Below are 24,177 nucleotides of genomic sequence, written 5' to 3'. Positions count from 1 at the left end.
CCACATCGCAACCATGTCCAACCCGTACGCCTCCTCGCGCCCTGACGAGAGCCACATCCCCCCAAGGCAGACCCCCAAGGCGTCCGAGGCGAGCGAGTACCTCTGCGGCGGTGGGTGCGGATCCCTCGCGCTGCTGCTGATAGACCAGACTGCGGCGCAAAGACGTCGATCAAGATGGGCGAGCTCATCCGCTGCCGCGAGTGCGGACACCGTGTCATGTACAAGCCGCGCACGCACAAGAGTGAGTTGGGGAGGGGCAGGGGGTTGTTGGATCTCGCTGACAATCGCAGTCGTAAGTTTCGCCGAGTGCCGCCGACGGAAGGAAGCTGGGGCTGCGCCTGGAGCTCTGCCTTCGAGTGTCCGCGGCTCGCAATCTTCTCGCGGATCGGTTACTGACGCTCCCCAGGTCCAGTTTGAGGCGCGATGATTGCGCGTAGTGGTGCATATGGTGTGCTGGGCCGTCTGTGGCGAGTCGCGTTGCCGGTCGTGGCACTGCAATAGCATTAGAGAGAAGGCGAGACTGCAAGCATGTATCCTGTATTTATTGTGCGACGGGGGGAGAGAGTTGGAGGGGCGAATGCTGCGTCATGACGGTGTGTGTATCCAGTGGGGTTTATCGGGTGTATGATGCGTGCCCAGGTGTGACAGCATGGTGGGGGGTGGGGGGTGACTTGAGTGTGCCATATGCACCAAGGTCGAGAGTGTTGTGCTGGTGCTGCATGCATCCGATAATGTTCCGCCTGCCTGTTCCAGTGTCGTGCCTCGTCGAGTTGGGTCGGTTGCAGGTAGAGGGAGACGACGGCGACCGTGGGGGAGGGAGGAGTCGGATCGAGATGCCTGCCCCCCTTTGTTGACTGCGCGTGCTTACTGCTTGCCTGCCTCTGCCTCCGCCGCCGCCGCCTCGCCTATCTCTCTGTCTCTCAACTGTCAACTTCACCACTGTCCCATTTCCATCCACTACTTGTTATCCATTTTTCCTTCATCCATCATCGACTTTGACTGTTACCTCTTGCCATCAACACATTCCTACCCCCTTCACCCTATTTACCAAATACTCTACTCGCCCAAACACCCTCGTCGCAACGAGCGATTCACGCGTCACACACCCAAATCAACAATAATATTGTTAGATTACTCGACATCGCGTCAGACCACAACACTGACTCGCATCCCAGCCAAACACGCACCCACACCCACATCACCCCTTTGCACACTCGCCCAACCCCCCTACCTTGCACTCCCTCTCGCGTTTGACACCATGTCTCGCATCAAAGCCGACTCTGCGCCGCCGCGCAAAAAGCGGTCATTCTTCTCCACCAAAATCGCGTCGCTCCCACCCCTCCAGATTGTCCGACCACCATCACCCTCGCGCGCCCTCCCCAGCGACCGCGTCCTCGCCGCACTCCAGCCAGATGACAAGGTCGTCGTCGCTGCAAAGACGTTTGTCAAGGAGCATATGGGCGACGATGGTGCCGCGGCCAACGGAGACCGCCCGGCGCGGGCGGTCAACAAGGCCCCGGGTGCTGGTGCATTGCCACCGCCGTCCAAGCGAGTGTTTGGGGCAAAGGCCCGCAAGCCTGTAATCCCAAAGGTTCTTCCGAAGCGTGCTGTTTCCTCCGCCGCGGGAACTGGTATTGCACAGCGCATCAAGGACAAGTCGGCGATGGCGGCGCGTAAATTCACCCTTCGCTCACGTCCCCCTGCCGAGACTGGGCGACCCCAGCGAACAATGCACACTGCCACCCCGCGCACCCTGCCCGAAGCAAAGACGATGACACCAACGCCGACGGCGTCGGCAAAGGAGGTGACTGCATCAGCATCCTCATCGAAATTAGTCCCTGCACAGCTCCTCCGTGTTGTATCGGCAAACACCATGGAGCGGTCCCAGTCGTCCACGACTACGTCAAGCAACACCGACATCAACCCAGGCAAGCGCAAGGAGTACATGACCGCCGGGCTATACTGCCAGGACGCGGAGCCGCCGTCGGAGCGCGCTTTGTTCAACAAGGTTTTGGACAGCCGAATCCCGGTCAAGAGAGGGCCCGGTAGACCGAGAAAGTCTCAGCCTCCACCACCCGACAGCAACATGACATTTCCACCTCTTCCGCTCGACCACGGCTTGGTGCACTTCTTTGAGAAGGAGCACGAGTTTGTCTTACCTTACAACATCCTGTGGGAGAGTGAGACTGGTGCGCTTGACGGCAAGAAGCGGCCCCCGGCGTATCGGAAGCTTCGCAGCAGTACGTGTCATTGTCTTAGTTTATTAATGCCACCGCTGATTACCAGACCAATTCATCGAGCGCCAACGATACCTTACCGACCACCCGGCCGTCTGCCGCTGTGCACCAGAGGCGGGATGTGGTGATCACTGCATCAACAGAATCATGAGCTACCTGTGCGGCAAGGATTGCCAGTGCGGCGAACTCTGTGACAACAAGAGCCTGACCCGGCGAAAGGGCAAGGGCACTAAAGTCGTCTGGGTGCGTGCCTCTTGCAGCCACAGGGCTAACAATCCAGACTGGCTCTCGCGGATTTGGACTTGTCGCAACTGAAGACATTGCCGAGGGCGAATTTGTGATTGACTACCGCGGCGAGGTAAGCATGGCTTGTGCAGTGGTGGAGGTTACAATGGCTGACACCACCAGGTTATTCATATTAAGTGAGATTATTTTTCCGATTTTCTGTGCGCCATCCTAACTCTTGACAGCACTTTCATCGAGCGCATTGGGACCGACTACAAGGGCCACCGCAACTTCTATGCGCTTGCATACGACCGTGATGAGGTGCTTGACGCTGTAAGTAGCGGCTGGTTGGGGCCACGATCGCAAGGTCTCACACATCCAGGGTAAACTCGGCAACGATGCTCGCTTCATCAACCACAGCTGCAACCCGAACCTCGAGGTACGCAAGTACCAGACCATCGGTGATGGCTATGAGGAGTTCGAAATCGGTACCTGGGCCACCCGCGACATCAAGGCAGGAGAGGAGGTGAGTATTTGAGGCACGCCGCCGTGCTGACGCCAGCTCTCTTACGACTACAACTTTGAGTCGTTCTCAATGACCAATCTTTCCAACAAGGACGAAGCGAGGACGCGCTGCCACTGCGGTGCTCCCAACTGCGTCGGCTTCCTGGGCCGCAAACCAGGAGAGAAGTCTGCAAAGGAGCTTGCGGCGGCGCTGGACGCCAAGGCTGCCGAGGATGCCAGAAAGGCTGAAGCCAAGGCCAAGCGCGCCGAACGCACGGCTGCTGCTGCCACCGCTTCTCCGGCGCCAACCGGGACCAAGGCCTCTGAAACCGGATCCAGTGTCAATGTCCCGACTGCGAGCGGTGAGACCGGAGCGCCGTCCAAGCGTCCGCGTGGCCGTCCCAGGAAGCACCCGCTGCCCGACCCGGACAAGCCGGTCGTCAAGCGTCCCCGTGGGCGTCCTCCCAAGCATCCCCGTGTCGACGGGCAGATTGTTGTCAAGCGTGGCCGTGGGCGCCCTCGCAAGCACCCGCTGCCCGACCCCAACGCGCCGGTTGTGAAGCGACCTGTTGGCCGTCCCCGCAAGCATCCCCTACCTGTGCCTGCCGATGCTGGCCCGTCGACCGCGGCCAAGACCGAGCCGGCGGCTGCCAAGTCTGAGGTTGGCCCCAAGCGCGTTGGGCGCCCACCAAAGACCGAGACGCGACCATCACCGTACCCTGCTAGGCGTGGGCCCGGCCGCCCCAGCATGGTCGAGTCGGCAGTGTCTACGATCACCAACTTTTTCAAGAGAGGCCCAGGTCGCCCGCCAAAGGCGGCGGCGCCCCCGCTGCCGACGCCGCCTGTTGAGGAAGCTCCAGCTCTGGCAGCTCCGGCTGCTCCGGTACCGCTGAGCGACCGCAACACGCCCAAGCAGGTGCAGAAGCGTGCGCGTAACGGAGCGCCGGCTGGCTGGGCGTATGTCGTGGACGGCCCACCTCCCACTCCCGACTCTGCGACTGCCGAGGGTGGTCCCAGAACTGATCGTGCTGCGCGCCTCGCTCTCCGCAGAGGCTCGTAGAGAGTGGAAGAGGGCGATAGTCTGAGTGAGCAGACGTGTGTCTGTGTGTGTGTAAAGTATTAGAGTGATGAGTGCCCGAAGACGACGGCACCGAGTACGAGTAACGAGGGATGTGTGACATGCCCAATATGAAGAAGGACTGCCTAAGCAACATGTATATGATGTCCCATGAGGTTGGCATGTGGCGTCTGTTCGGTCAGAGATGACTGATGCCAGGCCCCGCGCGCGCCGCGTGAGGGCGACGCGATAAGGGGGTCCTCGATCCGATCCTCTGAATCGAGATGACATGCGTGGAGGCCGTGCATGCGCGTGTGGGCGCCGGTGCGTCCGCTGCCTGCATGGCTGCCGATGGAAGTTTGCCCTGTTACATCATTCTGGCGTAATGGCTAGTGCCGGGTGAATGCACATGGTGGACAGGGTTGCGAGGGCAGAGTTTCCTGCAGGTGACTGCTTGCTTGGTTGTTGGCAGGCTGGCTGGCCCGATTGAATGGTATGCCGGCGGTCGAATTGGCCTGCCTCGTCAATGTTGGCTGGCGCGGGGAGCATTCAAGAGGCGCCGGGGGCGGCGGGGCGGGACGACGGCGGGCGGGCGGGTTTGGGCCACTCACTCACTTCCCTGGCGACATGGAGGCCGGCCTTGCCCAGGGTTCTGATGGGCCGCCCGCCCGCCCGCCCACAGCAGCAGCGGCGTGAGATTACAACCTGTCCTAGTGTATTCACGCGCCGCGGCACACGCTGGGCCACCTGGGCACGCTGCACGCACGCTGGATGCACAACAACCTGTTCTGTTCCTTCTCCTCTGGTCATTTACCGTGTGCCCCTCCCCTCCGCGCTTGCACCGTGACGTTCGGCTCGGTTTTTCTTTTCTTTTCTATTTGGCGCCCGGTTCATTTCCCTTTGCCTTCCATCTACGGCAGGTTGGTGCACATCGACAGCAGCGAGCCAGCGCCGAGCCGCGCCGCGCATAGTGCCCCCCCTCTTTCAACCATCACGCCGACTTGCTCTCTCGCCTGCCGCCTTAGACCCCCCGACTGCCCATCGGCACACGCACGGCATCACGGCCGACCCAGACCAGATTGATCCGATCTCTCGCTACTCTAACTCGCCAAACTCGAGACCCCTTCTCCCCCTCCCCCTCCGCTCCCCCTCCCCACCCTCGAGCGCGTGCGCGCTAGCAACCACCCACCCCCCCTCTCACGGTCCTCCTCCTCGCTCATTGACCCTTGCTCGTGCTCCTCCCCTCGTGCTCGTGCTCCTCCTCCCCTCCCCTCCCCCTCCCCACCCCTCACCCCTTTGCGTTAGTTGCTCTGATCTCGTCCTCGCCTCTCCCGGCATTCACCAGTGGCCACCACCACCATCACCCACACCGCCCAGCACAATGTCGCGCACAGGCTCACTTCCTGTTGCACCACAACAATCACAACCACAACAATCGGCATCGGCAGCCATCGCTCCATCCCCCACCTCGCCACCTAGACCACTCCCGGCACTCCCACTCGCCTCGAGCCCGGCCACAAAACACTCGCCGTCGCCATCCACCTCGCCGCTGCCAGGCCAACAGCCCCAGCAGCAAGCCCAGCAGCAGCAGCAACAGCAACAGCGCAAGCCGAGACCCGATCTCGAGAGCGCGCTCCTCAACCCAAACGAGGTCGTCTATCTCACTGCCGGGGGCACAGAGACCCTCTCGTCGACCCAGGATCTCGCTTCAGCAGAGGCCTACCCCGACCACGACCACTACCACGACGCAGACATTGACCCGGTCGACATTGACGACGCCATGCTCGCCCGCGCGCACACCGGCGCGTCCGACCTGCTCGGCAACGATGACCACCGCGCCGCCGGCCGCTCGCGCCAGGCCTCAGAGTCCGGATCGACCTCACCAAACGTAGCGCGTCGCGGATCGGTCGTCAGCAATGACTCTGGACGCGGCTCAAACTCGACCCCCCAGCAGCGCGTCCAGCAGAGGAAGATGATGTACGCTCAGCAAGCCAGCTTGGGCCTCGATGGTGAGTGACCCACGTCAACAAACATTGCCAGGCCTCGCTTCGGTCGTGTGCTCGGGGCATCCACAGCTCGCAGCAGCTCTTGTGCATCCACCCGCCGCTGGAGACCACGTTGCTGACACCCATCCAGCCGAAATCAAGGCCGAAGAGCAGAACCAACCTCCCAAGCGCCGTTCAATCTTCCGCAACGCGGGAACAGCGTCGACGCCTGACCTAACGACCCTCATTCGGGGTAGCAAGGCCTTCAAGCGCAGCAACAAGCAGGCCAACAGCGACCAGCCAGCCATGCCAGTATCGCACCATGCTATGGGCAAGGGCCCCGGTAACTCGACCGCCGCCAGCTCGTCGACAGCCATCGGGTCCCACATTGGCTCGCACCTCACCTCGTCGACTAGCTCGTTAACCAGCCGCTCGCGCAACGCACCCCACCCCCCGACGCGCAACACGGACTGGGAGAGACTCTCGGCTAGTTATTCGAACGACCACCAGAGAGGCATGCCCTCGATCGCCGAGACCCCATCTACCGAGGCCGTCGCTCGCCATGCCTCGGCCGACGACGGTTACAAGGTGAGCGAGGCCGTGGGCTGGTGACGCGCAATGTTCTAATACCCCTGAGCAGAAGCGTAAGCCTAAAGGCATGTTTGGCAGAATGTTTGGCTCGTCCAACTCGCAGAAGGACCACGGGGTGAGTTCCTAAAGGCCGAGTGGATGGACAGGAACCAGGGCGCGGCCCGTCACTGACCATCATTTTTTGTTGCAGCCCCTTACCTCGTCGTCACAGATTTCCTTGTCTGCACGTTCAAACCATGACCTTGGTTCTCCTACGCAATCACAGTCGCCTCAGTTTGCCGGCTCAAACTTCCCGGGTAACAACAACTACAACTTTGAGATGCACCAACACGCTTCGGCGTCGAGTGGGCATCTCCCGTTGAATGGCGCCCTCCAGCCTCAGCCGTCGTCCGCCCGCCCGCCCATCCCCCAACGACCGTCTGTCCCCATCGTGAGCAAGGTCGAAAAGCGCGCGTCGGTCGACACGCTCGACCACGCGCCTCTGGCCGACCCCAAGCGCAGTGGGACTGCCAGCTCTGCAGGCTTGCCCGACCCCGGAATCACCCACGACCTCAAGACTGGCGAGCCAACAGAGGTGGTCCTCGACCGCGTCGACTCGCCAGTTCAGATCAACCACACCAGGCACACGTCCATCAACTCTGTTGGATCGGCAAACATCGAGCAGCCCCCTATGGCTCATGTGCTGCCCAGAGACAATGTCGATGGCGCGCAGCACCGCCCGCCTGTGCCCCGCCGTGTCACTGGCGAAGATCCCGCCAAGTCGCCCAAGAGGAACGCGCCGTCCTTTACTGACGACGTCTCGGGCCTCCTGGACCGCATCAGTCACGGCGACGCTAGTGGACGAGGCGGCGTGCGCGTTGCCGGTGCGGCTGGTGCTGCCGCCGGCATCGTCGCTGGCGCCGCCGCAGTGGGCCACGACACGCCCAACTCTGATCACCTCCAGGTCAGCCCCGAGATTCCAAACTCGACCCACTACTCGCCTGCCCTCACTGCGAGCCCAGGCCGGCAGTCATTTACTGAAAGGTCGCCCTCAATGAGTCGTCAAGGTGGATCCAGATCGGGCACTCTGGATGATGGACTTGTGCCAGATGCGCTCCCAGTGCCCTCTGGTGATACCAGACCGGATGCCCCGATCACTGCCGAGCAACAATCAACGCCTGTGGTGACAGCCTCGGACGGCCCCGACGGAGATGCGCCACCACAGGAGACGCCCCGTCAACCCTCACAAAGGTCAGACACGGGAGAGTGGCCAATACGCCACGATTCCCTTTCAAAATCACCCTCTCAGCAGCAGTGGGACCGTCAACTATCTCGGCCCACCAGCTCCGGATCTGGACCACTTGTCGACGAACCTATTACCATCGAGGTCTCTGGCTCTCCCTCCGAGTCGATGGCCAACCTCAACGACCTCGCGGATGCCGAGGAGCGTGGAGCCCAGCTGGCGCGCGAGTTCTTCGATGACGACACAACGACGGTTCCCGCGGACAAGGTGGCCATGTTCATCGGTGGCCCCCGCCCTGTCAACAACTTTGCGCTGCGCTACTACATGCAGTACTTTGACATGCGCGGCCTCAAGCTCGACCAGGCGTTCCGGGACCTCTGCGGCAAGCTCCACCTCAAGGCCGAGTCTCAAGAAATCGACCGCATTATCGAGGGATTCAGTGGGCGGTTCTTCGAGTGCAACCCCAACACTGTCCTTGGAACACCAGGAATCGTCCACACGGTTACCGCAGCCATGTTGATGCTCAACACGGATCTGCACATTGCCGAGCTGGCCAAGCACATGTCGCGTACCGACTTTGTTCGCAACGCCATGCGCGCAATCCAGGAGAGCATGCCAGACCGCGAGATGTCACCAGAGCCCGGTCTTGCGAGCGACAGCGGCAGCTTGCGGCACCTCGACTCGCACTCGGCTGCGCAGTCGACCTCGAGCATCCGGCTGCGGGCTGCCAGCGCCAACCTGGGATCGACTCCCCGCAACGCCTCGGGCAGCCTGGCGTCGCCCGTATCCGAGGTCTCGCTGTCCTCCCCGTCTACGCAGGACCTCCGATCGCGTGGAGCAAGCTCGACGACGGTCAACAGCTTCACCTACACCAAGGCGTGGGAAGTTGAGGCGGAAACCTTCCTCCGGGATATCTACACCAACGTCCGCAACGAGAGGATCCTCCTTCCTATTGCCTCATTACCAGGCAACGAAGCCAAGAACGGCGGTGGTCTCAGCAGCCTCTCATTACGACCTCCGGGCCAGCGCGGCGTAAGTATCGACGTGACAGACAGTGTAGTATGTGTGCTAACCAGCGCAGCAGCAGCAGTTCCAGCCCCTGGCGCCCGCCCTTGGTTTCGCGGGCAACTTGTCGCACACGGTCATTCGCGAGCAGGAGGACGAGACTCGCAGCGTGCAGTCGGTGCAGACCACGAGCACTCTCGAGGACATGACAGACGTCGAGCTCGCGCTTCTCGGTGCTCCCTGGGCCAAGGAGGGCTTGCTCCACCGCAAGATCCAAGTCGAGGCTCATGGAAAGCGCGCGCCAAAGAAGGACTGGAAGCAGTACTTTGTCGTCATCCAAAAGGGCGACCTTCACATGTTCGTCTTTGGGCAGGGCGGCGGCAGCTTTGGAGGCGGCAGCGTCGGCGGCGGCAACTGGATGGTGAGTTGGTCGACGATATCCCCGGCACCGGTGCTGACGTTCTGCAGTCCAACGCCAAGGCAACTGGCGAGTACAGCTTGATGCACGCCATGGCAATGGCGTTGCCCAAGCCTGGCTACAGCGCCCAGCGACCGTACTGCTTCACCGTCACGCTTCCCAGCGGCGAAATCAGCGTCTTCCAGGCTGGTACTGAGGAGCTGGTCGCCGAGTGGGTCGCCACTTGCAACTACTGGGCTGCTCGCAAGAGCCGTCAACCTCTGCCCGGCGGTGTCTCGAACATGGAGTACGGCTGGTCGCGCGCGTTCGGCCCCGAGGACATCGAGGACAAGGCTAGCGTTCGTTCCGCCCGCTCGGGCTTGTCGAGGCTGGGTGGCCTGAACGCACGCGTCCGCGGTACCGCCGGGACGCCGACACACGGCCCGGACAAGATCCACATCAACGAGTGGAAGCCGCCTCCTCACGCCACGATGCCGTCTACCCTGGACGAGGAGGCGCAGCTCGACTCTCTGCTGGCCTACGTTCAAAAGCTCAAGGAGGAGCTCGAGCAGCACAAGTCGATCGAGGAGCCCATGAGCCGCCTCTACACGGCTGGCTCGAAGAACGCGCTCAAAGCGCGCGAAAACTGGACGGCCAAGTCTCGGTACATCCACTCGGAGATCTTCAAGTACGAGACCTATGTCGAGGCGCTCCGCAACGCGATTGGCCTGCGCGTCCAGAAGCAAGGAGAGAAGAAGCTCGAGCGGTCTCTGCAGCGCTCGACGCTGAGCCTCCAGCAGCAGCAAGAGGCGGCGGCGCGGCGGCGGCCTGTGAACGGCAGCCGGACGTCGAGCGACCAGGGCTCGGGCCAGAGCTTCACAACTGGCGAGGACGGCGGACACGTGACGCCGACAAAGTAGGCGATACTTTAATGGGGATGGTGAGGCGATATAGTAGAGACAACTGCAACGACCAGGGCGAATCAACGAAAAGTAATGAGGGTGCTGGAGTATGCGTTGTGGAATCTGTGTTAGTGCTAGATACCTCTTTCCGATGCAATGCACGGGTATAATGGGAATGGGGCTGCAAGGCGGACAATGTCCGCATGATGGCGCAAGATTGGGTGTGTCTGTTACAAAGCAGGAAGGCGTTGCAGTTCGCTCAACTTCATCAACCGCGTCGCGCGTCCAGCAACACGACAACCGAGGCAAGTACGACGACAGCGCTATGTTGTCGACAGGGAACGCCCGTCGACAACCGGCGGCGCAGAGTGGGTCCCGCGGCCGAGGTCAGCTGAGCCCAGCGCCGGCGCTCGGATCTTGGTCTTGGACAGATCAATCAGATACGGCTCCGCTGGGTCTGATTCGCCGCGGCAATCTACGTGGGCTCGGGGCGGGCGCGACCTCGAGGGCGCGGCGCCGGGACACGAGACGCTGGCCCCATGGGGCGGCGGCGCGTCGACAGTCTGTGAGGCGATTGTGTTGCGCGAGGCAGGCTGGGCGCGGTGGGGCGTGTTGGCGCCCAGCGACGGGCCAGCCGGCCAGCGAACGAGCCTGGCGCAGCGCGATACCGAGGCGTATCCCCCTGCTCGCGGCGACTCTGGCCCCGTTCCCGCCGAGCCCAAGGTACTGATACCGCGCTGACTGATGCGCGGGTCGCTGCAGTCGGTCGATCCTCGACAAGGTCCGGGCGAGTGGGGCGCGGGGCACTGGGGCGCGGCGGGGGTGCTCTCGACGACGTCGTCGACCGACCGACCCCACGCCCGACCCCACACCCACTCGCGCTGCGCGCGTGTCCACTCCCCCTCGAGCCCCCACTATTCCAGCGGCGCAGCGCTGACAAGCCCGCATCACATGATTCGCTGCCCCGGCGTCGGCCGACGCACGAGTGGACATGTGGCATGGCTCGGCGCGCTCGATTTGGCACGCGTGCCTGGGGCCCAGCGACAACCTGAGCGAAACCTGACACATCAACCGCCCGAGCCGGTGCTCGCGGCGCGCTCGCTCGCTCGCTTGGGCACCGGCGGCGTCGGCGCAGCGCCGGCGGCCGGCCGAGCGAGCGTGCCCCTTCCCCCTCCCCCCGCCCGCCTCTACGCGCCCAGGCTCGACGACTAACCGCCGGGCGCGAGGGCTACCCCGGCCCGCTGGTTTCCCGCCGCTCGCGCTCGGCAACCTCGTCCAGTCGCTCGCGCTAGGCCTCACGTGTCGGACGGCACGCAGGACCCTCCGTCCGTCCACGGCCGTAGCGCTGCGTCTCGTCTGTCTGCGGGGTATGAAGAGGACGTGACACTAGACGAGGAGTGGGGCAGCAGCGTAGCCGGGCGGGCCGCTGGTTGCCGCGTGCCTCCGCCTTGGGCTTGTGGGTCAAACAATTGGCCGCGCTCGACAGCGAGGGGGAAGGGGGGAGGGGCTGGCAGCTGCGCAGCAGTACTTAAAACCCGCCGGCCCTCGGCTCGTCGCTCGCACCCGGGTCCCCAGACACGCTCCTGAGTCATCCCGCTACCCAGTTCGGCCGGTTTGGCGATCGATCTTCGAGTCGAGCGCAAGAAAACAAAAGAGTATAAGAGCTCAGCGGCTAGCCGACAGCTACCCCCCCTCCCCCCCCCCCAAGTTCGCCCCCCATGTCAGACGTCGAGAAGACGGCGCGCGATGAGAAGGCCGCGCTCGCAGAGGTCGGGCCGGCCGGCACAAAGGACGGCCTGCACGACGAGGCGACGCGCTCAAACCCCCTCCTGGACCAGATCCTCGCCATGCCGCCCGACGCGTACCGCGAGTTTGAGCGCAAGCTGCTCCGCAAGATGGACCTGCGGCTGATCCCCTGGATGACGTGAGTTGGTGTGGGTGGCGCGCGCTGACGGGCAGCCTCCTCTACCTCATGTCCTTCCTCGACCGTGTCAATGTCGGCGCGGCAAAGCTGTTCTGTGAGTCGAGCGGCGAGGGGGGGCGGCACGGCCCAGAGAGCGCAGCCTCGACCAGGCCGCCCGTCGCGCCCCCGGCCGGGCTCGCGCCCCCTGTCCCGGGCCCAACCCCGTCCCGGGGCCACTCCAAGGCACCCTCTGACACACGACCCCAGCGCTCGAAAAGGCCCTCAACCTCACCTCGCAGCAGTACTCGAACGCGTCGATGAGTGAGTAGCGCTGCGCCGCATGGGCAGGCACCCGCCCGGCACCCCGCACACCCCGCTGACGTCCCCAGTCTTCTTCGTCTCGTCAGTATCCCTGCGGGATTGACCCCCCGGATTCCGAGTCTCACTCACACCCCGCAGCTACGTCGCGTTCGAGGTGCCGTTCAACCTCGTGCTGAAAAAGTTCCGCCCGTCCATCTTCATCCCGATCACCATGATCCTGTGGGCCATCTTCCAGACGTGCAGTGAGTGGGGTGCGGTGGCGAGTGTGGCAGGTGGCTGTGGCGGCGGCGGCGGGGCCGCCCTTGCGCATGTCTGTGGCGGCTGACACTTCCAGTGGGCCTCGTCACAAACTACGGCCAGCTCCTGGCCATGCGCTTCATGCTCGGCATGTTCGAATCCGGCCTCTTCCCCGGCCTCAACTTCTACCTGACGGGCTGGTACCGCCGCGAGGAGCTGGCCAAGCGCGCGTCCTTCTTCTTCGGCGGCGCCGTGCTCGCCGGCGCGTTCGGCGGCATCTTCGGCTACGGCCTCGGGCACATGGACGGCGTGGGCGGCAAGGACGGCTGGTCGTGGATCTTCATCATCGAGGGCCTGCTCACGTTTATCATTGCCGTGTCGTCGTTCCGCATGATCCACGACTGGCCGGACCGCGCGCGCTTCCTCACAGACTTTGAGCGCGAGTTTGTCCTGTACCGCCTCAAGGCCGACTCTGGCCTCGCGACAGAGGGCAGCTTCAGCTGGGCCGCCGCCAGGAAGGGCTTCACAGACTGGAAGACGTACGTCTACATGCTGTGCTACATCGGCACGGCCGAGTGCATCTACTCGCAGTCGCTCTTCTCGCCGTCGATCGTGGCCTCGCTCGGCACGTGGAAGCCGGCCCAGTCGCTCCTGCTGTCCGTCCCGCCCTACGTCCTCGCCTTCATCACGACCATGGGGACCGCCTACCTCTCGGACAAGTGGTTCAAGCGCGGCATCTTCAACATGTTCTGGTCGACCATCGCCGTCATCGGGTACATTCTGCTCGTGGCCATCCCGCCCAACAAGGTGCCGGGCGTGCGCTACTTTGCCGTCTTCCTCACGACCATGGCCATCGCGCCCATGATCGGCACGACCATCACGTGGACCGGCAACAACTTTGGCAACCACTACAAGAAGGCCGTCGCCATGGGCATGGTGTTTTCCGCCGGCAACGCCGGAGGCATCATCTCGTCCCAGGCCTACCGCCCCAAGGACGCAAAGACAGGCTACAGGCCCGGCAACGCGACGGCCCTCGCCTTTGCCGCCATGAACGGCATCACGTCCGTCATCCTCTGGTACTTTATGCGCAAGGAGAACCGCCGCCGCGAGCGCGAGTACGGCCCGCCCCCGGCCGCCAACGTTGTCCACGAGTACGACGACCCGGCCTACAGGGCAAAGTGGGGCCTCGAGGGCATGACGCGCGAGGAGATTCTCATCCTCGGTGACGACCACCCGGCGTTCCGCTACGTGCTGTAGTCGTCGGGTGGCTCGTGAGGCAGGGGCGTCGTCTCGGAGTGGTTTGTACATTGGGTCCTCTTGTCGGACTTGGTATGCAGTGCTTGATCGTGTAGGTCGTGAAGAAGATGCGTTAGCAGGGCCTGAATTGTCCTATCCCAGCATGCAGGCGCAGCGCAACTCCCCATAGCAATGTGGCAAAAACGAAATCGTGTCGGTCCTAAATACAAAATCCGTAGGCGTGGGCCAATTACAAAAGATGAAGCTCTTACAAGCTTCAACTCTACACCGTAAGGGAGTCGAACCCCTGCCGCGTCGATGGCAACGACGCATGATACCGTTTCACCAACGGTGTGATCTTGTACGAAGATTCCAAAATTCGGTTGCTCATAAGCGTGCAGCAGCAGGCCGTGGCAGGCAGTTGTGAGCGTGCATGCCGCCGCACCGAGACCGTGTTCTACTCTCCGCTCGCGAAGCGTACATGACAGACTACGAATACAACTGAGACTACGTCCTATCGCGGTGCTTGACTACGTCCTCCCCGCCTAGCACCGCGAGCGCCCACAGCGCTCCCGGCGCTCGCCACACCGCCCCCCGCGCTCCTCCCGGCGCTCCCCGCACCGGCTCTTGCGCGTCGAGCACGAGCTCGCGCTGCTCCCCGAGCTCTGTGACGCGCCCCACGCGTCCTCGTGCAGCGACGCGCCGGGGCCGTCGTACGCGCGGCTCTTGGCGTCCCAGTCGCTTCGTCGGTCCTTCCAGTCGCTGTGGCGGGCGCCCTTCTCGTTCCAGCCGCCGCTGCGTGCGTCCTTCTCATTCCAGTCATCGTTCCAGCTGCTGCGCGGGTCCTTCCACTCGGCCCAGGCCACGGGCTGCGCAGGCCAGCTCGCGCGCGCGCCGCAGCCCTGCCGCCTGGGCTGGCTGGCATTGCCCCAGCCGTCGCGCTGCCACTCGTTGTTGCCCCCCCAGCCGCCACCGCACGACCTGCGCTGCCCACACGGCTGGCGCTTGGCCCGGCCGCAGCTGTTCCCGCCGCGGCCGCACCACGGCTCGATCGGCACGGCCTTGCCGCAGCGATTACACTTCGCCTCCTTGCGCGCCGCGTGCCACACCATGCTGAGCGGGAAGAGCGCGGCAGTCGCCAGCACGCCCGGCAGGCGCGGGCTCGTGTCGTGCCCGAGGCTGGCGCAGGCGTCGACGAGCGTGTACCCCTCCGGCGGGGGGGTGAGCGGTGGCTCCGGCGCAGGCGGGGGCGCGAAGCGCGTGCCCTCGGCGTGGCGGGCCTTGGTGTCCGGGCTGTGCAGGCCGGCTGCCGGCTTGTCCGCGCCGTACCCGCCCGCCTTGTCGTAGTGGTAGCTGCCCAGCGCGGTACGGTACGCTGCCAGCTCGGCCTCGTACAGCGCCATCTGGTGCGGCGCGGCGAACGGGTTGGCCGGCGGCGTGCCCGGCGCGTCGCGCGGCGAGTCCGAAGCCCACGCCGCGGCGTAGCTGGGCGGCTCGCTACCGGGGACGCTGGCAAACGTCGCGATGCTGGGCGGGCGGGGCGAGGCGGGCGTTGCGTACGGCGGGAGCGCGGTGCGGCCCGTCGCGCCGGTGTGTTGGGCGTGGTGCGACGCGCCGGTGTAGTGCGTGCGGACGTCGTGTGGCATTGTGTGCGGGTGGGGGGCGACGAGCGCTGCACTTGCGACTTTAAGACGTCGCCAGCCGTCGCAGCCCCATAAGGCGACGCTCACAGCCCCACAAGACGCTGGCGCGGCCCGACGAGACGAACATGCCAAGAGGACGTTGGCATTCCGTGCTCACGCACTGCCTCCCCTGGTGCTCCTCCTCCTCGCCAAGCACATGCCGTCAACAACCGAGTGGTCGCCGTGACGTTGTCGGAGCCGTTGGAGCGACGCAGTGCCGGCGCGCGCTCAAGTGAGCGTGCCGAGGCGCCGAGGTGGGAGAGATCCGCAGCTCGCGCGCGAGATGACCGCGTCCAACTCGCCCACACGGCGTACAGCACCCCGTGGCGGCCTCAACTTGCCGCGCACAGCTGCCACTGGCGCCAAGTCTCCGATCACGTGGGGTTAAAGACCATTGAAACGCTGGAAACACCACTACGCTAATGACTCCTGCAATTGGTGGCGACAAACGGGAACGACGTGCCCAACCTGATACGGGACCCTCGAGGTATGCCGAAGCCACTGCCGACTGGCGATTAGATCGTGTGCACCTCTCGGCCGTCGGCTCCGTCTCGCTCATCGACGCCCTCGCGCTCTCGGCGACTAAATGACGAAATGACGCCTTGCCCAGCCTCCCCGACCCCCTGTCGTCTCGTCTCGTCGCAATAATGCATCTAAATGCGTCTCTAACATTCCGTTATCCCGTCGACAACCCCGTCGACAACCGCTACCGCCATCGAGGTTGGCCGGGCACGAAGGCCGGCGGAATCGAGCTCCACGGCTGCCCAGCGGCCGGAACAAGCGGCTTGCCCCGCGCTCGTGCCTGCGTCTGCGGAGGCGACAGCGTTGGTGCTCCCGACGCCGCGTGCACCGGTGGCGGAGACGTCGACGCCGCCGCCAGGGGAGGGAATGCAGATGGTGTTGGTGGCCGGTCGGCCTCTGCCTTTGGTTTGAAGCCCGTCTTGTGGCCTTCGGCGAAGATGTCCTCCATGACGTCCTCAAACCTTCCGTCGGCTTCAAAGTCGAGGTACTTCATGTACAGCAGGTAGGCGTGTCGCGCGTCCTCGATCGAGTCGTGCTCCTTGGTCTGAATGTCGCGCTTTAACAGGAACCAAGTGAGGAACCGAAGAGATAGCTTTCGGCTACGGCCCGGGATGGTGTAGATGTTGACAGTGTCCTGAACCTGTTCAGGAGGCACAAAGATGTCTGGGGTCAGCGCAGCTCGGAGCGTCCCACTCACTGATGGTTCTAAAGTCCTTGCTTAGGCCATGTCCAATGAAGATGCAGCCAAGATCGACCACTGGAGGTCAGCTCCACCCATAAACAGTCACTTACGAAGGCGCAGCTTCTTGTACGCAACCTTGAGCGGCACGAGTGTATGTGGCGAGTTGTTGGGGTCAAGATCGCCGGCCTTGATGCCCGAAAATTCTGTAAGATAGTCGACAACCGTCTCGGTTGTGCGGATGTAGTCGTCGATGAACGGCACGCCTTCCAGCGATCCCGGTCCTCGCAGCACGGATACTCTGGCAAGTGACATGTGGCTCGGCCGGAGGATCTTCTTGGTGCCGTCTGATCGGAACTCGAGTTCTTCCTGCTGGAGCAGCACAAACTCGGCATCGATAGATATCAATGTACCGGGCTTTGGAAGCTCCTCTGGGCTCAGAACCTGGTGCCTGATCTGGGCGGCGCGGCGGTTCCAAGCCATCGAGTGGTCCTTGAACAGGACGTTGACGTCGAGCTCCTTGGGCAGCTTGCCATAGTCGAGCATCTTATCGGCATCAACGCGCTCAAGAATGATGATCGCGGGGACCTTCCACGTGTCCGGGAACGAGAAGACTTCCTCCTCCTTGACGGGGCGGACCAAAAAGTCGTTGAACATGATCCACTTGGGCTCCTCCTCGTCCTCCTCCGCTGGCATCTTGACAAACGACAGCAGGTGGGCTGGGTTATCTGGCGCAGTCTGCACCTGCACAACCACCGACTTGACCTCGTACACGATGCCGCCTTCCTGCGTTCCGTCGTCGGTGACAATGTCGCCCTTGGGACCCTTGCGGAAGGCAACCCGGCGTGAGAGGTAGTGCTTTGGCTTGCCGCCCTCCGTCCTGTCCTTCCACACCTCGACCTGCTCTGGCGTGTTGGCCATGGTATTGACCGAGAGCAGAGGAGGGAGAGAGGTACCCGGCTGGCCGGCAAGGTCGCGCTTCGAGTCGAGAGGGGCAAACAGCTTGCAGTTGCTACACGTCGCCTTGGTGCTAGAGGAGCGGATGATGGCTGATCGGAGCACGTCGTGGAACGGTCGCGGCTGGGTTTCCCCGCGACGGGTGTATGCCAGGTCGACCGTTTGCAGGGTCGACTCGCGGACCGAGACGTGGTGGCACGACAAGCACGTGTTCGTCGTCTTGACGGCAATACCAAGCACCTGGTTGATGGCAGACAGCGGCCCCGAGAGCGACATGTTCTCAATCGACGATGGGCGGAGGTTGAACGTCTGCCCGTCGACGACCGACTCGGTCGTGAACGTCGACATGAGCCAGCGGTTGAAGTTTTGGATCAGTGTGCTCTGAGCCGTCGCCTTGTCGCTGTCGTGCATAAGGCCAAGAGCCGACGCCTGTGGCGTGGCACTGAACGCTCGGGAGAAGTTGCTGGCTTGGCAGTTTGTGCCCTTTGCGTCCTCGAGCATGCGGAAGAGGAAGCCAGCCTCACACAGCAAGCAGTGCTCCTTCTGGCAGTCGACACAGATGTGGGCCTTGGCGACGGCACGGAGGGGGTAGGTGTAGTGAAGGGCCTGGAGGAGGGCATTGGTGTACGAGTTGATAATGTCGGTTTCGAGTCCGCTGTAGCAAGTTCTGTTGTAGTAGCCAAAGTCAAAGTCCTCGACACCGAAGCGCGAGTACTTGATCTCGACCTTGCGGTAATACTTGGGGATCGATCCAACTGGTGTTTCTTCCTCGATATCCGGCGGTGGGTGCGATTTTCTGTCCTTGTCGCTTCGGAACCTTGGCTCGCTCTCTCGACGAGATCCGATCGCCCCACGTCCAAGAGCCAGCTTTCCTGCTCCGGCGCGCGCTGTCGCGACATTGCGCTTCCCTTTGAGCTCCTTGGGCAGCTGGCCGTAGCCCACAAAGTCCTGGTAGTTGAGGCTGGCCAGGACCGACGCGGGGATCTGCTCTGGGGGGTTGAAGAACGGCGAGTAGACCGTGGCGTAGTCGACGGGCGAGAAGTTGGATAGCAGCGGGTCCTCGTAGAATGGCATGCCGATGATGTTGAGCGGCGTGTTGGGCTCCCACTGAACGGGCGGCGGCGGGTCGACCGGATCCGGCCACTCGGGCTTGACACCGTCGTACCCGTTGAACGGCGGGAGCACGAGGTTGCCATTATCGTCGACCTGGGCTCCCTCGCCGGTAGCATGTGTCGTCCAGAGATGGAGCTGGCCGTCGGCGTCGCCAAACGCGAGGTAGTCGCCGCGGGGTGAGAGGGCCATGGACGTGATAAACGACCCAACGTCGAGCTGCTGGAACTCGTTTGTCCCCGTCGACATGTCTGAGATCTGGATCATGCCCTGCTGGCCAGCGATGACGAGCTTGGACGGATCTGTCGGGTTGAGCAGCACAAACGCCGCGCCAGACGAGAACGAGATGGGAGGCAGGGGGCGAAGCGTTCGCGTGTCGTACAGGCGCACCATCGAGTCGGGGATCGGGTGGCCCTGCATGTGCGTCCAGCCCCACGTCGCGATGACATTGCCCTGCGCGTCGGCGCCGCTAATGCCACCCGTGTGCGCCTGCACCGGGGCGATGTTCGAGGCCTGGCGAAAGCCAGTGCGGGGATCGAGGATCGACACCTGTCCTCCGCCCGACGCGCAGACCACGGTCCGGCCCGTCGTTCCGAGATGCATGACTGTACCCGGGCCATCGAACTGGGGTCAGCGTACCTCTCCCGTCCAACCCACCCTGCGGACAATCTCGCCGCGCGAGTTGTTGACGAGCATCATCTGGCCCGTGCCGCCCGCGAGCACCTCGTGCGAGTTTGTCGGGCTCGGCGTCATGGCGCGTAACGTGCGGTTCGGGTCGCTATCCGTCAGTCAGCAGGGAACAAAGGCCGGATCCACCCACGTCACGCTCCAGCGCGGCGCGCCGCCGCGACGGCGGCCACTCATGCCGCCGTCAGTGAGGGACCAGACCTCGCGGTCCGAGACGCGGATCTTGCGCACGGAATGGAGGTTTGGCAGAAAGTCGCGCGAGCCGCCGCCGCCCGTGGCCGGGAACTGGACGTTGCGCGTAAGCGTGAGGGGGGACGCAAAGGCCGACACGAGGCCGTTGGACGAGCCGACCCAGAGCATGTCGCTGAAGCTGTCGACGGCGAGCACGGCCGGGACCGGCTTTGGGTCCGACGCCTGCGGCGGCAGGGGGAAGAGCGAGAGGGGGTTGTAGGTCGTCATGGTGCGAGCTCAGCCCTTGCTCATCTCCGCGCCGGGGTCGGGGTCGAGGGGGATGGGGGAGTGCCGAGCCGCTGTCTGATGTTTGCGGGATACAGGACGAGGGAGAGCGCGCGATGCGGGCGTGGATCTGATGTGGCTGGCTGGCCTGGGTGGTTGTGGAGGCCCAAGTCGAGCGACGAGGGAGGGACGGAAGCAAATCGAGTCTCACTACGCGTCAGTCGGCTCGCCACGTCCGTCGTGCGTGCCCGTTGCCGTTGACGACATGGACCAGTCAAGTCAGTCACTTTCTCATTAACAACGCATCGACAAGACAATCAACGACGACATCGCATCAGTCGCAATGGCGTCGTACACTTCTGTCAAGGTGGGTCGTGTGCTGTCGAAGTGTGCCGCGCAGCACTAACCCCCCAGGCATTGTACGCCGAGCTCCCGGCGTACCAGCCGCTTGTCTCGACGACGGCGCTCCCAGCCATCGCCTTCTTCTTCCTCACCCTGTCCTTCCTCCTCACCTTCTTCCTCACAACGTAAGTGGAGCGGCGCGCGTGTCCTGGCAGCCCGCTCACGCCCACCCCAGCCTCAAAACCACCTCCATCCCCGTGACCGAGGTCGGAACGGCGCTCGCGGCTGCCTTCCTGGCCGGCGGAGGCGTCGTCGCCCTCTTCTGCACCGTCGGTGTGTACGTTTAGACATGTTAGAGACCCATTGTATCAGATGATTGCATAGTCGCGTCTATGCACAGTGTATAGCTCGGGAGTTGCCTCCAATGGGTGACTATGGGACGAACTCGTCGAGCTCTACGAGACGGCGACGAGCTCAATGGGGTAACAATGAGGCTAGATGAGGCTAGCTAGATAGAATGTCGAGGCAGTTGGCCGCGTTTTCAGCTTCTTCTTCATCATCTTCTCAGTCCTCCTTCTTGTGCTGCTCGGTAAGCTCCTGCTTCTTGGCCTGGGGCGACAGCTTGAGCCACGAGGCGCCAGTGTACTCGTCCATGGCGCGGAGGCGCTCGGGAAGGGTGGGGTGCGAGTGGTGGTAGGCAGAGTAGAGCTTGTCCGAGTGGGGCGACGAGAGGTTGCTAACGTGGAGCTTGATGAGGGCGTCACCGAGCTCCTTCTTGAAGCCGAGGCGGACCGCGAAGGCGTCTGGGGCGGGGGTTAGCTGTCACCACGGCTTTCGACAGCGGGCCCACTCACCAGCCTGGTACTCGTACTTGCGCGTCTTCGAGTTCATGAAGAACTTGACGACCGTGTCGAGGGGCTCAAACAGGAGCTGGTAGAGGATGAAGCCGATGACGACGGGCTGCGAGCCGCCCGTGGGCGAGGACACGGCGAGGCGGGGGTCGAAGCCAAAGGCCTCGAAGAGCGCCTTGTTGTGGATGAAGATGGAGAAGACCAGGAGGGTGAAGAGGAGGTGGGCCTGGGCGATAAGGATGAGACGGGTCGGGTGGGCTGAGGGTCAGCTGCATTCGTAAACAATCAGCTTACAGAGGTACCAGTGGCCAAGCTCGTGGGCAAGAACCGCCTCGACCTCGGCGGGCGACGAGTCCTTGATGAGCGTGTCGTAAATCACAATGCGCTTCGACCACGGCAGGCCGTAGAAGTAGGCGTTGGAGTGGGACGAGCGCTTCGAGCCGTCAATCACGTAGAGGTGGGCGAGGGGGAACTTGAGCTTGCTGGCGAGGGCCTCGACGCGGGTGCGGAGCTCTCCGTCGGGGAGGGGCGTGAACTTGTTGAAGAGGGGCTGGACTGGGCGTGTCAGTCGGCGTCTGCGGCGTGCGACTTACTGAAGATGGGGAAGATGATCTGGAGCACGAGCTGGATGCCGAGCAGGAAGAGCATGAGCCAGATGACAAAGTGCTTGCCGGCAATGTCGATGATCTTGAGGAAGCCGGCGAGGACGGGCAGGCCGATGGCCGCCGTGAGGAGGTACGTCTTGAGCGTGTCGGTGATGAAGAGCTTGACGGTGGATTTGTTGAAGCCGTGCTTCTCCTCGAGCACAAACGTGTAGTAGTAGGACCAGGCGATGCCGGGGACGGCCTGGATGAGGGTGAGGTACGACATCCAGAGGAGCGAGTGGACGATTGTGCGGCTCGCGGCCAGCCCGACGCGCGCCATGAACCGCCCGGTCGCGTCCCACGTCGACGCGTACACGCCGAAATACACCAGCGCGAGGCTCACGGCAAAGCTGTAGACCGTGTTGGCCATTGCGTACGTGATCTTGTCGCGGCCGTACGCCTGCGCCTTCTTGAACGTGTCCTTCTTGAGGTGGTCTTTGAGCTCGGGCGGCGGGAAGGGGATCGAGAACTTGGGCACCTGGCGGCGTCTGGCGCGTGTCAGCGAGCGCGCAGAGGTGGGGCCAGCCCACTCACTGCACGTAGAGCTCCCAGGCTGTCTGGAGCGACGACAGCCAGATCACGGCCTGGCGGTAGGGGAACGCCGGGTTGTCGGCCAGGTCGGCGAGCCGGCTGATGGCGCTGTCGAGCTTTGTGACGACGCCGGACATGTTGGTGGTGGGTTGGGAGAAGGCGACAATGAGCGTGGATGAGTTTGTCGTGTGGTTGGGTGTTGTCGCCGCTCGCGCCTGTCCGTTGTTCATCCACGCGTCACTTGGCGTCACTCGGCCCGCACCCCGCACCCGCGCAACGTGGCGGCAATCTTAATCAGTCGCGTGGCGCTTTGTTTTGGCTCGACGCGCACACCACCCGCGACGCCTCCGACCACACCTTGCATTGTCGAAACAACATGCCAAAGCTCGAAACAGCGCCGCTGCATGCGCCTTCCCCAGCATGGCATAACTGTATACATCACACTTCTACTATGGGTATCAAGATGGCGTCGGCACGGTCTGCCCCTCGGCGCGGCCCTCGCGGCCCTCTCAGTTCAGTCCATAATATTCCGCAGCGTTCGAGCCAAACACGCTCGACACGGCGTCCTGGTCCTCGCCCAGCTCGGACACGCACTTGCGCAGGAGCGCGTACCATTCTGCGCCCGTGATGGGGACAATGACCGCCGGGTCGGTCGGCGCCACGGCGGGGTGCGAGCCGAACACGATGCGGTGGGTGCCGAACGTCTCGATGGCTGGGGCGACTGCATGGGTCAGCATATCAGCGCATTTAGAACCACCCACTGTACATCTTGACGACACGCTCGACCTCCTTGGTGTCCTCCCACCACTTGCCCGGGCCGGCGACGCGCGTGTCGACGACGGGCGGGAGCGCCTTGAGCACAATGTCGGCGTGCAGCGACAGCTGGGATAGCCGGCCGACGTGGACGTTGTACTCTTGCGCCTGGAGGAGCGGGGAGGACGGCTTGGTCAGGGGCGGGGGGAGGAGGCCGGCTGGGGGGTCAGCATCCCGCGCACAGCAGCCACGTACACAGCAAGATCTTGCGCCGCACGCTGCCCGTAGCCGCCACCTCGGCCTCGACCTTCTCGAACCCGCCGTCGGCCGAGTTGACAGCCTCGTCCAGCCGGTCCCACTGCGCGTCGGTCAGGGGGACAGAGTTGGGCACGACGAGCTCGGTGTCCGGGACGAAGGCCTGTGCGTCTGTGCCGTCGTCGAATGCGACGGATGTTGCCTTTGCCGTGTGCGACTTGGCAGGCTTGGGGCTGTGGGTGTGTAGAGTTTGAGAGCAAGGAGCAGCATGTACCAAAGTCCCAGTCGGGTCATAGCGAGAGCCTGGTCAGCCAATTTCCTCTCCCCGGCGGCAGCACTCACCCGTCACCAGCAGGCGCGACACCCCGCCCGTCGACGTCGACACCGACCGCGCCCTGCACGACAGGCACGACCTTTGCGTCGCCGGCCTTGAGGGTGAGCGGTGCGCCAAAGTGGTGCGCGTCGGTGATGTACTGTGGGTGGATGGTCGACGGGGACGGCGGGTGCGAGATGTTGCCTGGGGGTGTTAGCGGGGAGGGGGAGGGGCCGGGCCGGCGCGGGCTGGCCGAGGAGCGCGGGGCAGCGACAATGAGGGCCGCTCAACGCCACCCAACCACACGTACCCGGTGACAGGGGGCCGCTGGTGAAGAGGCTCTTGGGGAGCGGGGGAGGTCGCTTGGGCGGCATGGTGTTGTGTGGGTGTGTGTGGTTGTGGGTGCTGCGAGTTGTGGGCGCTGCCAAAGGTGTTGCCAGCGTGTGTGTGAATGCAAAGAGGCTCAAAGTGGGCTTTGTGCGTGGAATGCAAAGGTGCTTTGTGGTTGTTGATGCAAAGTGTGAGAGATGAGAGATGGCCGATGCCAGCAGCGGGCAGCGGGACAATGTCGCT

General features: G+C 63.4%; 9 protein-coding genes and 1 non-coding gene across 10 annotated transcripts; 5 read left to right on the top strand and 5 right to left on the bottom strand.

The window, feature by feature from the left end:
* Window positions 1-13: 13 nt before the first annotated feature.
* Window positions 14-417, top strand: RPC10 (DNA-directed RNA polymerase core subunit rpc10; the record flags this gene model as incomplete). Its single annotated transcript, XM_069353475.1, has 3 exons — window positions 14-110; window positions 149-241; window positions 407-417. The coding sequence occupies 3 exons, from the start codon at window positions 14-16 to the stop codon at window positions 415-417; spliced, it is 201 nt and encodes a 66-aa protein (XP_069208117.1).
* Window positions 418-1,258: 841 nt separating this feature from the next.
* Q8F55_004977 (uncharacterized protein) lies at window positions 1,259-4,026 on the top strand (the record flags this gene model as incomplete). The annotated part of the gene is made up of 7 exons (XM_069353474.1): window positions 1,259-2,240; window positions 2,287-2,480; window positions 2,518-2,595; window positions 2,646-2,659; window positions 2,708-2,795; window positions 2,845-2,988; window positions 3,025-4,026. 7 exons carry the CDS (start codon window positions 1,259-1,261, stop codon window positions 4,024-4,026), a joined length of 2,502 nt encoding a protein of 833 aa, XP_069208116.1.
* A 1,378-nt stretch (window positions 4,027-5,404) lies between these two features.
* On the top strand, window positions 5,405-10,143 carry Q8F55_004976 (uncharacterized protein; the record flags this gene model as incomplete). Its single annotated transcript, XM_069353473.1, has 7 exons — window positions 5,405-6,032; window positions 6,160-6,596; window positions 6,649-6,714; window positions 6,790-7,542; window positions 7,888-8,853; window positions 8,903-9,247; window positions 9,295-10,143. The coding sequence occupies 7 exons, from the start codon at window positions 5,405-5,407 to the stop codon at window positions 10,141-10,143; spliced, it is 4,044 nt and encodes a 1,347-aa protein (XP_069208115.1).
* A 1,700-nt stretch (window positions 10,144-11,843) lies between these two features.
* Window positions 11,844-13,843, top strand: Q8F55_004975 (uncharacterized protein; the record flags this gene model as incomplete). The annotated part of the gene is made up of 5 exons (XM_069353472.1): window positions 11,844-12,049; window positions 12,085-12,143; window positions 12,296-12,353; window positions 12,488-12,591; window positions 12,684-13,843. 5 exons carry the CDS (start codon window positions 11,844-11,846, stop codon window positions 13,841-13,843), a joined length of 1,587 nt encoding a protein of 528 aa, XP_069208114.1.
* A 263-nt stretch (window positions 13,844-14,106) lies between these two features.
* Q8F55_004974 lies at window positions 14,107-14,177 on the bottom strand. Its single transcript has one exon. It is a non-coding gene; the product is annotated as a tRNA-Gly (tRNA).
* Window positions 14,178-14,367: 190 nt separating this feature from the next.
* Q8F55_004973 (uncharacterized protein) lies at window positions 14,368-15,468 on the bottom strand (the record flags this gene model as incomplete). The annotated part of the gene is made up of 1 exon (XM_069353471.1): window positions 14,368-15,468. The coding sequence occupies one exon, from the start codon at window positions 15,466-15,468 to the stop codon at window positions 14,368-14,370; it is 1,101 nt and encodes a 366-aa protein (XP_069208113.1).
* A 742-nt stretch (window positions 15,469-16,210) lies between these two features.
* PAN2 (poly(A)-specific ribonuclease) lies at window positions 16,211-19,918 on the bottom strand (the record flags this gene model as incomplete). The annotated part of the gene is made up of 5 exons (XM_069353470.1): window positions 16,211-16,689; window positions 16,724-16,783; window positions 16,819-19,396; window positions 19,430-19,550; window positions 19,593-19,918. 5 exons carry the CDS (start codon window positions 19,916-19,918, stop codon window positions 16,211-16,213), a joined length of 3,564 nt encoding a protein of 1,187 aa, XP_069208112.1.
* A 340-nt stretch (window positions 19,919-20,258) lies between these two features.
* Window positions 20,259-20,604, top strand: Q8F55_004971 (uncharacterized protein; the record flags this gene model as incomplete). The annotated part of the gene is made up of 3 exons (XM_069353469.1): window positions 20,259-20,282; window positions 20,330-20,442; window positions 20,493-20,604. The coding sequence occupies 3 exons, from the start codon at window positions 20,259-20,261 to the stop codon at window positions 20,602-20,604; spliced, it is 249 nt and encodes an 82-aa protein (XP_069208111.1).
* A 217-nt stretch (window positions 20,605-20,821) lies between these two features.
* STE24 (zinc metalloprotease) lies at window positions 20,822-22,420 on the bottom strand (the record flags this gene model as incomplete). Its single annotated transcript, XM_069353468.1, has 5 exons — window positions 20,822-21,060; window positions 21,112-21,366; window positions 21,403-21,663; window positions 21,702-22,240; window positions 22,287-22,420. 5 exons carry the CDS (start codon window positions 22,418-22,420, stop codon window positions 20,822-20,824), a joined length of 1,428 nt encoding a protein of 475 aa, XP_069208110.1.
* A 372-nt stretch (window positions 22,421-22,792) lies between these two features.
* On the bottom strand, window positions 22,793-23,978 carry Q8F55_004969 (uncharacterized protein; the record flags this gene model as incomplete). Its single annotated transcript, XM_069353467.1, has 5 exons — window positions 22,793-23,004; window positions 23,045-23,254; window positions 23,292-23,524; window positions 23,634-23,808; window positions 23,915-23,978. The coding sequence occupies 5 exons, from the start codon at window positions 23,976-23,978 to the stop codon at window positions 22,793-22,795; spliced, it is 894 nt and encodes a 297-aa protein (XP_069208109.1).
* Window positions 23,979-24,177: the final 199 nt, after the last annotated feature.

This window comes from Vanrija albida (genome assembly GCF_041260175.1).
Source record: "Vanrija albida strain AlHP1 chromosome Unknown contig_4, whole genome shotgun sequence".
NCBI lineage: Eukaryota > Fungi > Basidiomycota > Tremellomycetes > Trichosporonales > Trichosporonaceae > Vanrija > Vanrija albida.
This window is presented reverse-complemented; position numbering and strand designations above follow the sequence as displayed.